This window comes from Eleutherodactylus coqui, chromosome 6, assembly GCF_035609145.1.
Source record: "Eleutherodactylus coqui strain aEleCoq1 chromosome 6, aEleCoq1.hap1, whole genome shotgun sequence".
NCBI classification, from domain to species: Eukaryota; Metazoa; Chordata; class Amphibia; order Anura; family Eleutherodactylidae; genus Eleutherodactylus; species Eleutherodactylus coqui.
Window position 1 is genome coordinate 13,037,588 of NC_089842.1, and position 14,533 is coordinate 13,052,120.

Genomic DNA, 14,533 nt, shown 5'->3' on the forward strand with positions numbered 1-14,533 from the left:
GGAGCAAGTCAGTCCTTGGCTGTTAGTCACAGCTGAGAACCCGGAGGAGAAGAGAGAAGTGGGTTTTAGCCGCTGCTATGTACTTCAGTTAAGGTGCTTCTTCCACTACGTGATCCGGCGATCATGTGATCGCCAGGTCCCCCCCATGTTACAGTAGAGCTGCAGGGTCCTAGCAGACCCTGATTAGCTCTGTTAGTGACTATTGTCACTACAGGGGGATGCTTCCCTGTAACTGGGGCTCCTATGAATGCCCCAGCTACAGTGGAAAATTGTTAAATTTAAAAAAAAAAAAGTGACTGTTCTCCAGAGGTCTTGGATGACGTCATGGGGTCATAAATGTTAAAAAAAAATTAAATTACTGAATAAAGTATATACATAAAGAAAATGACCCAAAGCAGTCGCCGTATGCGCCGTGTAATCCAAAGCTATTCAAATTATATATCAAAATGTCAAACTAAATGAGGAACCCGCCGCCATACTTTATTTTAGCGTAAACGTACAATTTAAAAAGAAATATAAATTTTATTTATTTTTAACCTTTTTTATACCTGATAAACGTATTAAAAGCGTCTGGTCCTTTTAAGGGGTTTAAAAACATAATCTCAGTAAAGAGCTGTAGTTGTGGGATCTGCACAGTGTGTAACTAACCCTCAGAGGTACGGAAGGGGGAGAGTATAGCGGACTTTGTCCTGGGACACTTACAGGGGTTTTCTGGGACATAAATCTTAAGGTAAAAGTGGTAAAGAGAATAAAACTGAATACTCCGCTAATCCTGACTGCTGCCCCGCTGCGCAGAACCTGGAAGACACGGCAGGCAGTTGCCACATGTTCGTTGTGGACACATGCACAATGTGTGGCACTTAACCTCCTGATGCTGCTTACAGGTTCCGTGTGGCCGGATAGGCCGGTATGAGCTGCTTTATAAATTGAAGCCTTTTTTAACTATAATTTTAAGTTCTGGAAACTTTTTTTTTTTTTTAATTTTACCGCGCCCCTCCCATTTCTGGCCAAGATTCTGTCCTGGAACTGGAGGACGAGCGGTTATGTTACCAGCAGTTGTCTTTTGTCGCCCCTACGATCTGCAGTTACTGAGACCCTTTTTCGTCTGTTCAAAACGTCTACAGCCACTTTCTAACTGCACTGTGTAGTACTTTCTGATTGGCCGATCAAATGAGCAGCTCCGGCCAATTGTAGAGCAGGTATAGTGCATTAGTAGTCTTAATTGGATTTTGGTTTGGGGAACGTGAGGGCCGGTCGATGGCATCAATGTCCTCCTCCTCCAGGAACATAGGAGGCTGGGTACTGTCCTTCAGGAGACCCGGGGCCGACTACACCAGAGTAACGTCTCACAATGGATCTGAGGATTTCATCCCCGTACCGAAAAGCAGTCGGTATGGTTGGCTACCATGGAGGTTTGTGTGACCCTCCATGTATATGCCTCCCCAGTCATATACCTCTGACCTCTGCCACCTGCTGGATGATGATGCGGGCGCCTCGGCATCTCCAGATTATACTGCCATGATTAACGGTTCTCAAGGTTTTTTTAGTTTTTCTTTGAGTAGGGCAGATTGTAAGGTGGGTTTTAAGGAAATGGAGGAGACAAATGATGTCATGTGACTGTACTTAGGGGCGGGCTCAGTCTGCGCCATTCTTGTAGTCCTGGTGTCTTGTCATCTCATGTATAGTAACTTCTGCTCATCTCTCTTACAGTTTGTATGCCAGAGGAAGGATTTAAAGGTAAGAGTGATGGCGACAGAAACCAATCATGATATCGGGGTTCAAGACTCCGTTACGTGTTCAGAGACTCAATTTTAATAAGAGAGAGCGTAAGGCTGGGTTCTCACGGGACTGAATGGCCGCACCGAAAAACCACGAGAATTCCTCTGCGAGGTTTGGAGCGGTTTCACTGTCGGCATTCTGCTGCGGCTTTCTCTCCCCATAGAGAGGAGAGAGGCCGCTGCAGAAAAGAGAGAAGAATTGACAAGCTGCGGAATTGAATACTGCGCCGCATGCCGGTGTTCGTGCTGCATGGCCATGTGGACGAGATTTTAGCAAAATCTTGTCCACTTTGCTGGCTAATCCCGGGATTAGGAGCCGCGGGCGGAACTGCCGTGCCGTGTGAACCCAGCATAAGAATCGCTGTCTCTCAAGGTTGTGGTTTTTTGGACTGCATGCTGGCGCTCCATCCACATGAGACATTCAGGTACTCCATTCTCAAGATCACTGGGGGTTCCAGCTGTCGGAACCCCAATTATCAAATATTTATTCCCTAACTTGGAAAATCTCTTTAATGGTAATAGTTAACCCCTTGAGGACATGGCCATTTTATTTCTTTTTTTTTTTTCCTTTTCTCCTCAATTTAAAAAAAATCATACCTTTTTTTTATTTTTCCGTCAATGTAGGGGCATGTTTTTTGCGGGATGTGTTGTATTCTTCAATAATACGATTAGGGCCCAATGTCCACGGGTGGATTTAAATTGTGAAATCCGAGCGCGTGCCCGCAGTTCAAGCTGCCCATAGGGAATCATGGGCATCTGCACCTGACTTGAAGCATGCGCATTTGATTTGCAGATCTTTGGATGCGGAAATCAAATCGTAGCATGCTCCATTTCAGAGCGGTTCCTGCACGGACGGCTTCCATTTAAGTCAATGGAAGCCGTCCGATACGCAGACGGGCTGCGGATTCCGCGGGAAAGCATGTGCGCCGGCTGGCGCTTCCAAACACATCCACAGTAAAGCAAAAAAGAAGACCTGGACAAGTACACGTGGTCTGTGGGCTCCTGCATGCGGAATCCGATCTCCCCCACCACCCCCCACCTGCGGACATGAGCCCTGAATGTCATATGAAGTGCTGAAAAACTTTAGAAATTTTTCTTAAGTTTGCATTAGGGAGTTCAGTGTTGATCTGATTGTCCATCTCTTACCAAAGGTCGCAGGTCACTGAGTTTTCTCCTTTCTTCACAGGAACCGGATTGCTGGGACATTAGCATTCATCCTCCTCCGAAAGGCGTCTTACGTGCGCAGTAGAAGCGGATTATGACTCTTCCAGGAGGCGTCTGGCGCCTCCACCTCCGAGCATTGCCTTACATGAACATAGCAGATTGCACTGAAGGACTGCAGCGATAAAAGGACAAACTACTTTTGATATGTAAATACAGATGAGGCCGTATATCTATATTATAATATAACTTGTTTACACTGGGAGTCCTCCACTCCACGCGACGTCTCCCTGCAGCGGCTTCTGTCTTGTGGAATCATCTATGATCGTGGGTTTCCTTTCTGGCCTGCTTGTCACACATTAAAAAAAAGCCGACTGTTCTGGTAACGGTAGCAGCTTCTGTGTCATAATATGGGAAGAGACTGACCATCCGCAGGAGCACACAGAATGTAAGCGGGGAATGTGCTGATCTCTATTGGAAGTCATAAGCTATATGGTGGAAGGAGCAGGGTCCCAGCAAGATGTAGTACGCCACTTCACTGTGGAGTATGTTGTCCGCTTCCGGCGTGTCTGTCTCTTTACATTTCTTTCACTGATGTGAGATCAGCTGCAGTACTACATCAGAGCCGTCATCCCTTCAGTAAGCACTGCCTGCTGATTTACTATGTGCTGATAACTAATTTTGCAGCACGCTGTTAAGTGGTTTCTATCCCGGTCTGGAATGTATTCCACTGTGCTGACATCTAGTGGTTGGTTTAAAAACTGCAATCTTTTATCATCTAGTTTATGGACAGTAGAGGCGTAAAAAACAGAATATTTCCTCCTGAGGACCCTTTATGTCAGGAAGACCTCAGTGTATTAAGATTCTGCCTAGGGAGAAATGTGGCCGTGTCAGGAAGATGAGCCCATGGTAGCTAGATCTTCACTGCTAGGATGGTACTACCTGCATGCAGGTCAGCGCGGTGCAACCGGTATAAGCTAAGCATTTTCTGGTATACAATTGTGCACGGCTCATATGTTATGCAGCTGTAAGAAAAAGTAAGTGAACACTTTGGAATTCCATGAATTTCTGCATCGATTACTAATGTGATCTAATTGTATCAAAGTCACAATTACAGACAAACACAATGTAACGAATAACAAGACTCATGCTGTTCGTTGTCTCTTTTTGAGCATGTTGAGTAATCTTCAGAGTGCAGGGAGAAAAAGTAAGTGAACCTCTGCTTTAATGACTTCTAGAGCTAATTGGCAAAAGGGAGTAAATAAAGGAAGAGATTGGGAGTGCGGGGTCTCTGGGGTTGTGCTAAGTTTGCATTCATTATCTCAAACCTGCCAAAGCACCGCAATTTGCAAATACGATGTATTATCAAAAGTGAAGGACCTCCTCCTCCTCAAAAAAAAAAAAAAAAGCCATCCTCTGTAATTGTGCTCTTACTGTTGGCAGCGGCTACGTCCTGCCCTTCTCAATAAGCAGTCAAGCGTGCAGTGATGGTCCTCGCTCATCATGGTGTCTCACCTCGCCTGTCGCTGCAGTAACGGCACATGTGCCATTCTCACAGCGCAGGATCTGCAGCTGCCATTTAGATGGTCCTTTCTGCAATTACTTCGACATTGCTATTGTACAGATGAGGCATGGAGGAAGTGCGGAGCACACATTGCTCATGAGAAATGCAGTTATCACTACATCTGCCCTTGTCCCATGGTCCCTGCTGTAGAACCGTCTCCACAATCCCCTTAGGGTGTTCTCATGTCAGCTGCAATTAGCTCACATCACACGCCTTATATTGGTATAGCAAATAAACGCAGGATAGTGCAAACCAGCGGTATCCCCATAACCATGTATGGATGCGAGAGCCGGACTGCAAGGGACGCTAATAAGAGGATTGATGCGTTTGAGCTGCTGGGTATGCCCTGGACGGTGAAGAACAAACAGAAGCCCTGAATCGTATAAGACCTGATATATCACTAGAGAACAAGATGACCGGACTCGGGCTCACAGATTTTGGCCATGTAATGCTGGCAGTCGCTAGAAAAATCTGTAATGCTTGGAGAGATCCGTGGCAAAATAAGACCCGGCGCTGATGGACACGATGGCTGATACGATCAAAGCTGATACTGGCATGGATATCACACAACTGAAAGAAGCAAAACCGAAAAACAAGGAGGGAGGGAGCCTTTAGGGTGGCTGAGGGTCGAGAACGGCTAAACACACCTTAATCCACCGCTGCAAATTCTGCAACAAAACCCATAACTCACATTGTGGATTTTGATGCGGCATTACATAACCTGTAGGCGCTGTGCGGGATTACCATGGCGTGCGGTGCGGACTGTGAGATAATGCCACCCTTTAACCAACAGTAATCCTGGTGCCAAGTCTGGATGGGGGAGGTGAGGAGCTTGCTGGCTGCACACTTGGGGTACTTCTAGGCCGCCTTCACGCAGGCTGGAGATTCCACCAAATTCCTGGGGAAATTCTACAACTTTACAGTAGAGTTCTTGTGCAAATTTTTCCAGAAATCATCTTCACGAGATGCAGAAATCTTCCACAATGAATCCGCAGCATTGATTCTAGATCTGCAGTAAGTCTGTTTATGCTGCAGCTTTCAGACCTTCTAATACAAGTTAATTGCTGATCTGCAACTTCAATGTGGCCCAATCCGCTCTCTTCGCGTGCAGATCTGCCACTATAGATTATTGCTGGGTGTATGCGGTTGTAGGATGCCCACTGCGATTTTGCTGAGTATGAAGGTACATGGGATGACTGCGAGGTGCTCAGCCGGCCGTCCCAGCGATGATCGCTTCTATGCTTTCACATAGGAACAATGACTTCTCTCTGAACGGAGGCGGAGCGGCTGGAGGTCTCTTCCGGACCCCCACCTCCAGTCACAGCAATCAGGCAGTCGTTCATCGATGAACGACTACATGTTTAAACGGGTGGACAGTCTCTGGGGTTTTAGATGAGCTTTTCTCGCTCACTTGCCCCGTCGGCTCCTATGTTTACACGTAATGACAGCCGCCCATAATTGCTCTTTTGAGTGGCTACATGGGTGACTATTGGCCCGTGTAAAAGTATCCTTAGGCTAACTTCACATGGGCAAGCACGCTTGCCAACATGCATTTTCCCTGCAGATGCGAGGCGGTTTTCTCCTATAAATGCCTTGCATCACAAGTAGCGATCCTCCGCAGCCTAGGATGACGGAGCTCCTCCCATTGCTTTCAATGAGGAGACCTCGCATTGCATGGTGTGCACCTAGCACGTTCTGTGATGCTACCAGCGGCCCCATTGAAAACAATAGAACTAAGCGAAAGTACGCACAAAGATAGGACATGCTGCGGTTTGTTTCCCACATTGCAGTGGGGGGGGGGGGGGGAATCGCTTTTGTCTATGACCCCATTCAAAAGAATGGGGTTCATATTCGTGCGTCACGCAGCACACCTCTTGCATGATTTTCTCGGCTGTATAAAGCCAGTTTAAGTCTGTATGAGCGGTCTTTGGTAATTTGAGGAATTGAACAGTGAGATGGGAACTTGGCACAACTCCTGTAAATAAGGGTACACAAAGCCTGGTTACTGCCAGATCTGAAGCTGAGGTCTCACTGGCTTGTGAGGGTGTAATGCGCTTGGAGGAAATAGTTAAATATTCATTTGGTAGATTCTACTCAAGGACTTGGGTTTCACATTTTTTTTATAGCACCATTCCTTTAGAGAAAATGACCGCACCCTGAATATTTCTGGTAACTCCCGTGTTGGACTATAAAGGCTTATTCAGACGTGCGTATATATCGGCTGGGTTTTCACGCCTGGCCGATATACTCTGTTCCTCCCACTCACCGTCTCTCTGCTTCTCTCCCCCCCTCCCCATGTCCATAGCCAGCAATGGGAGTGGGCGGGACAGCAGAGCTTAGCTCCGCCCCCTCCCATTACAAATGCAGGAGTGGAGGAGAGAGGCAGAGAACCGGTGAGTGGCAGGTAAGGGGGGGATTACGTAGATGGAAGCGTATATCGGCCGGCTGTGAAAACGCCGTCTGATATATGCTCGTGGGAATAAGCCCTAAGGCTGCCTTCATGGGGGTCGTATCCGCTGCAGGAATTCTGCTATTAGAATCATGGCGGCAATTCCACAACATTTGGGTTCTGCATCTTGTCTGTCTGGGCTGCGGGGGGGATTCAGCCCTTTTACATACAAGGATTGAATTCCACAGATGTTCCGCAAATGAAAACACGGCCCCCTCCACGCTCTTTATGTGTGATTATGACCATCGTAGAATTCTGGACTTTATGGCGTACAAACTGCCTCAAACATGACATAAGTGTATTCTGTGAGTCCGTCCGATGACGAGTCTGCACATTTATATGGGTTTGTTTCTCTTTTGTTTTGTTTTTTTTTGCTTTATTGTTTAAAAAAAATAAAATCTTAAGACAATGGATTTTCTGCCGCCGTCTCCGGCCCGCCGCACTATTGTGTTTGTTTCTTTTTTTTTTTTTTCCATCAATAAAGTTGTGAAAGGGCTTGTTTTTTAGGGATGACCTGTGATTTCTGTTGGTACCATTTTGGACCACTTTTTGATTGATTTTTATTACATTTATTACATTTTCCCAAGATGTCAGCCAGTGTGGCCCACTTTAGAGATACAGGGCAACCCGCTGTCATATCAGCCAGGGTTGATATCCTGTATGGTGGGTCACCACCCATCTATGGCTGACATCTTTGGTATCGTTCACATGTGCAGGCTATTAGTATATGCAGTCACTCCTCCCCAGTCTGGGCTGGGTTGAGTGGGTGACTGCATATTAGCCTGCCAGGAACAAGCTGCTCCTCCACATTATTGTCTGGCTGACTGCATATCTTCAGGGCTTAAGGCCATTGCGCCTGCCCTACGGCGATTGTGCCTGCCTTATGGCGATCGTGTCTGCTTTGCAGACCTTCAGTATATAACCCTATAGCACACCAGAAGTGCGTACAACTAGTAATCGACCCAATATTACACCAGAAGGCAGTATGATTGCTGATCATTCCTGTACATAATCTAGAATGAAAAAAAGCTTTGGTCCGTGTCGCCAGTAAAGTGGGATTGTTCTCAGTGAGAGAAACCAAGTAATCTTGTAGATATGATACCTTTTAATGGCTACCAAAAATACATGATGTCAATGCAAGCTTTCGGAGATATCTCACCCCCTTCGTCAGGCTAACGAATGAAACTAGTTTGGATGGCACGTAATTATAACATACAGATGAAGAGGGGAGGAGGACACACTCCCCTTGAGCTAAATAAATGTTCACACACAGAAATTTGAGACTGTTTTGCACTCAAAACCTAAAACAACAGGCAAACTGAGCCGAGACATAAATCGTAAATCAGTCCACTGAGCTCAGGACAGTTTTATGTTTTCTCTCTCCTTCAACCTGCACATGGAAGGAGATGCAGCACCACCTAGTGGATGGCAACATTATTACAAGTCAAGTTCAGAATTTTTATGAAGTTTTAAATAAAGTAAAGAAAAAAACAAAACATTTTTTATGATTCTAAGAGGACATGCCTCGACCTCCTTCACACCTTTCATATTTTCTACTTATGCAACTTACCGGGACTGCCATGGGCAGTAAAATAGCACCGCAATATGGCAGCCTTTTCATGGCAAAAGTGGAGAGTGACTTTCTGGCCTCCTGCCCCAACAAACTATTGGCCTACTTCAGCTACATTGATGACATCATAATCATCTGGACCAACACCGGACAAGAACTATTACAATTCCATGAGAGATTCAGTGCATTCCACCCCACCATAAACCTGATATTAAGCTACTCGTATACAGAAATCAACCTTTTGGACACCAACCTAAAATTTTCAAACAACTCAATACAGACATCCCTATACTGAAAAACGATTGATCGGCCCACATACCTCAGATGGGACAGTTTCCATCCTAGGCACATCAAAAAGTCCATAGTGTACAGCCAGGCCATCAGATACAAGCGGATCTGCTCCAACCCAACAGGCAGAGAGGGACATTTGTACCATCTTAAGAGGACATTTATAAATCAGGGCTACCATCCCACCTCATTTGATGACAAAATCACCAGAGCCACCAGGATACCCAGAAATCAACTACTCTGATACACAGAGGGAAGGAAACGAACATGTGCCTCTAGTAGTGACCTACAATTCACAGCTAGAGGTACTAAGGAAGACTGCAAGGAAACTCCATCATACCTACACAAGGATGACCGTCTGAATACCATATTCCCGGACCGCCCCCCTCTGTGTTACAGGCAACCTCCTAATTTGAGAAACTGTATAATCAGGAGTGCATTGCCCTCTGACACACAAAAAGGAACACAGACTGAGCGCCCCTTTAATTCGAACTTCACATTCCCGCCTCCAAGACTCCTCCAGAGCAGCACCAGTCCTCTGGAACGCACTACCAAAAGGATACCCGGGCAATCCAGGACTCGCAGAACTTCAGGCGTGCTCTAAACGTACCTCTTCAGGGAGGCATACCGAATTCCCTAAACAAACCCCTCTGTACTCCGCCTGATAACATGCTCCCTGACCTACTGACTGCAATCCCTGCTAGCCATCATAAACCGCTCCTGCAGTCATACCGATTCTGCCGTCACACGGCTAGATGTCTGACCATTGTCTATGTGTATCACCCCTCACTCTCCACCCCGCCATACCGTGCACATCTCCACCTCGCCATACCGTGCACATCTCCAGCCCCTTTACCTTCTTTATCCCCCCATTACTTGTAGTATGTAAGCTCGTTGGAGCAGGACCCGCACCCCTATTGTTTCCATCAACTGATTACTATGTAACCGTGGTTCTGTAATGTTTGTATTTTGTCTTTCTGTATCCCCCCTGTCTATGTAAGCGCTGCGGAATATGTTGGCGCTATACAAATAAAGTTTATTATTATTATTACATATCCCTGTAAGGTAAGGAGAACAATCACACTTTGTACATGATCTATAACCCACCAGGGGGCAGTATGACTGCTGGTCATTCCTGCACATAATCCTATAATACAACAAAGGACGTATGATTGCTGATCATTCCTGTACCTGACCCTCTAAGTCACCAGGGGGCACTATTACTGCTGATCATTCCTGAACATGACCTACAATATTCCAGGGGACAGTACGACTGCTGATCATTCCAGGTCATGTTTTCAGGATATCCTATAGTGGCAATGTGTGAAGCACCGACAATAATTACATCACCTCTTCCTATAATACAAAAGAGGGCAGTCTGACTGCTGATCATTCCTGTACACGACCCTAAAACACACCAGGGGGCAGTGTGAATGCTGATCATTCCTGTACATGACCCTAAAACACACCAGGGGGCAGTATGACTGCTGATCATTCCAGTACACGACCCTAAAACACACCAGGGGCAGTGTGACTGCTGATCATTCCTGTACACGACCCTAAAACACACCAGGGGGCAGTATGACTGCTGATCATTCCTGTACAGGACCCTAAAACACACCAGGGGGCAGTGTGACTGCTGATCATTCCTGTACACGACCCTAAAACACACCAGGGGGCAGTGTGACTGCTGATCATTCCTGTACACGACCCTAAAACACACCAGGGGGCAGTGTAACTGCTGATCATTCTTGTACACGACCCTAAAACACACCAGGGGGCAGTATGACTGCTGATTATTCCTGTACACGACCCTAAAACACCAGGGGGCAGTCTGACAGCTGATCATTCCTGTACAGGACCCTAAAACACACCAGGGGGCAGTGTGACTGCTGATCATTCCTGTACACGACCCTAAAACACACCAGGGGGCAGTGTGACTGCTGATCATTCCTGTACACGACCCTAAAACACACCAGGGGGCAGTGTGACTGCTGATCATTCCTGTACACAACCCTAAAACACACCAGGGGGCAGTGTGACTGCTGATCATTCCTGTACACGACCCTGAAACACACCAGGGGGCAGTGTGACTGCTGATCATTCCTGTACACAACCCTAAAACACACCAGGGGGCAGTGTGACTGCTGATCATTCCTGTACACGACCCTAAAACACACCAGAGGGCAGTGTGACTGCTGATCATTCCTGTACACGACCCTAAAACACACCAGGGGGCAGTATGACTGCTGATCATTCCTGTACATGACCCTAAAACACCAGTGGGCAGTGTGACTGCTGATCATTCCTGTACAGGACCCTAAAACACACCAGGGGGCAGTATGACTGCTGATTATTCCTGTACATGATCCTAAAACACCAGGGGGCAGTGTGACTGCTGGTCATTCTTGTACACAACCCTAAAACACACCAGGGGGCAGTATGACTGCTGATTATTCCTGTACACAACCCTAAAACACACCAGGGGGCAGTGTGACTGCTGATCATTCCTGTACACGACCCTAAAACACACCAGAGGGCAGTGTGACTGCTGATCATTCCTGTACACGACACTAAAACACACCAGGGGGCAGTGTGACTGCTGATCATTTCTGTACATGACCCTAAAACACCAGTGGGCAGTGTGACTGCTGATCATTCCTGTACACGACCCTAAAACACACCAGGGGGCAGTATGACTGCTGATCATTCCTGTACATGACCCTAAAACACCAGGGGGCAGTGTGACTGCTGATCATTCCTGTACACGACCCTAAAACACACCAGGGGGCAGTATGACTGCTGATCATTCCTGTACATGACCCTAAAACACCAGTGGGCAGTGTGACTGCTGATCATTCCTGTACACGACCCTGAAACACACCAGGGGGCAGTATGACTGCTGATCATTCCTGTACATGACCCTAAAACACCAGTGGGCAGTGTGACTGCTGATCATTCTTGTGCTTAACGGTAGATAAAAAGAAAAAAGTTTGTTACTGTATTAGCCAGTGAAGCAATATGTGATTGTTCTCAGCAAGAGAAACCAAGTAATCTTGTAGCGCGTTCAGGCCTCTCAGGGTCCTTCATCAGGCATAATAGGATAGATCTGAAGAAGCATTATATATACATACATGTGAAAGACAGTTATAAATTTGTATTTCCATATAAAGGTTACTGTATTAAGGGGCAACTTCAAATCTCAAGGTCATAGAAGAATTTGGGAGAACAAGTTTATAACCATCTTTGACATTCTCAACACAGGCCTAAACATTTTAAAAGGTTTTATGGCAGAGTGGACCATATAAGAAATCTATAGCAGAGATAATACATGGGCCTGGTGACCCCCTAACACCAATTTAGAGACCATAAAACTCTCACATTCCTTATCAGTGGACTAATTAAGTATTTACTCCTCTGCTCATCCTGTTCTGGTAATGCTTCAAGTGAAAATTAATCACACCATGTCTGTGCCTTGTCATATATATGTGTGTGTGTGTGTGCTTCTTCGAATCTATCCTATTATGCCTGAGAAAGAGCCCTGAGAGGTTGGAAAGCTCGCATTAACATCATATATTTTTGTTGGCCATTAAAAGGTCTCATATCTACAAGATTACTTGGTTTCTCTGACTGAGAACAATCACATTTTACTGGCGACACCGGACCGAACCTCTTTCTTTTTACCTAACAGAGGATACCAGAATGTAACGCACACAAGTGGGACTAAAACATCTGAAGAAATTTGCACGACTGGACAGTGATATGTTTGTTTTTGACCAGATGCAAGAAGGAACATTTAATCCCCAAAGCACTTCATGAATCCCATTCTGCACACCTATAATACTGTTAATGCACAACGCCTATGCCACAGGACTTCTGAGAGACCGCGGAACCACCTTATCCATATCTTCTGCAGCACCAATAAAAAGGGCCCATATGGAGATACAAGCTTTAAGGAACGCACAGGGAACTTGAAACAGAAAATACAACACTGCAGTGCTTCCTAATAAAGATTTAGACTCAAGGCAGGGCTGTACCCAAACACTGTCCAGGACCCCCGAATCTAGAGCAGGGCTGTACCCAAACACTGTCCAGGACCCCCTGAGTCTAGAGCAGGGCTGTACCCAAACACTGGCCAGGACCCCCCCGAGTCTAGAGCAGGGCTGTACCCAAACACTGTCCAGGACCCCCCCGAGTCTAGAGCAGGGCTGTACCCAAACACTGTCTAGGACCCCCCCCCCCGAGTCTAGAGCAGGGCTGTTCCCAAACACTGTCCAGGACCCCCCAAGTCTAGAGCAGGGCTGTTCCCAAACACTGTCCAGGACCCCCCAAGTTTAGAGCAGGGCTGTGCCCAAACACTGTCCAGGACCCCCGAGTCTAGAACAGGGCTGTACCCAAACACTGTCTAGGACCCCCCGAGTCTAGAGCAGGGCTGTATCCAAACACTGTCCAGGACCCCCGAGTCAAGAGCAGGGCTGTACAGGGCCGTACCCAAACACTGACCAGGAACCCGACCCCCCGAGCCTGGCAGAGTGTTCCTGGTCAAAAATAGATGAGGGAATTGAGAAGGGTCATCAAAAGTCTGTCTGTGGACTCACAAAACTTCTGGACTTAAAACTGGAGAACCCCAGAGTTGGAGTATTCTATATGCTTTCAAAACTACACAAAGCTGGCAACCCAGGGAGACCAATTATCTCAGGTGTGGGACCCTCACTGAAGAAATCTCAGGATGGGTCCTCAAACCACTGGTGAGGAATACAACCAGCTACTTGCAAGACACCACGGACCTACTGAACAAACTGTCAACCATAGGTCTCCTCCCAGATGGTGCAATCCTGGTCACCATGGATTTGGAGTCCTTATACTGCAACATCCCACACAAAGATGGACTGACTTGAGGCCAATGGGGTCGCCTTTGAATCGGTGTTACAACTCACAAGATTCATCCTCGCACACAATTATTTCTCCTTTGGCAAAGAGATATTCCTGCAACTCACTGGAACCACCATGGGCAGTAAAGTGGCACCGCAATATGCCAACCTTTTCATGGCAAAACTGGAGAGTGACTTTCTGGCCTCCAGCCTTAACAAACCATTGGCCTACTTCCGCTACATTGATGACATCATAATCATCTGGACCAACTCTGAACAAGAACTATTACAATTCCATGAGAGATTCAGTGCATTCCACCCCACCATAAGGCCGCCTGCAGACGAGCGGGTCGGATCCGGCAGCGAGAAATCTCGCCGCGCGATCCGACCCCAGAGCCTGCAGGGACGAGCGCGTACTCACCCGCGCCTGGCGGCCCCGGCTCTTTGATGTGCCGGCTGCCGCGCAGCCGGCGCATGCGCAGACCGGAGCCGGCGGCCAGGTGAGTGCGTGCCCCGCAGAAAATTAGAACATGCCGCGGTTTGTTTGCCGCGCGAGATTTCGCGCGGCCAAACCGCGGCCGTCTGCATAGGAGTGCGTATTGTAATGCACTCCTATGCAGACTTTCAGCGGCGGAAATCCCGCGGCGGGATTTCCGCTCGTCTGCAGGCGGCCTAAACCTGATATTAAGCTACTCGTATACAGAAATCAACCTTTTTGGACATAAACATAAAACTTTTAAACAACTCAATACAGACATCCCTATACCGAAAACCGATCGATCAGATGAGATGCGGTTTTGTGTAAATAAACACGTTGCATCACACCTATGTACCTGCGATTGTCACGCGTGT

General features: G+C 47.0%; 1 protein-coding gene across 3 annotated transcripts in view; it reads left to right on the plus strand.

Moving 5' to 3' along the window:
* The window catches only part of USP48 (ubiquitin specific peptidase 48), a 28,013-nt gene extending 21,710 nt beyond the window's left edge, over positions 1-6,303 (plus strand). For all 3 annotated transcript variants that reach the window (XM_066606266.1, XM_066606264.1, XM_066606265.1), the window contains exons 26-27: positions 1,711-1,737; positions 2,965-6,303. In XM_066606266.1, coding sequence (XP_066462363.1) covers positions 1,711-1,737; positions 2,965-2,987 — 50 coding nt within the window. In that variant the 3' untranslated portion in view covers positions 2,988-6,303. The remainder of the gene's footprint in view (positions 1-1,710; positions 1,738-2,964) is intronic.
* The last annotated feature ends 8,230 nt before the right edge of the window (positions 6,304-14,533 follow it).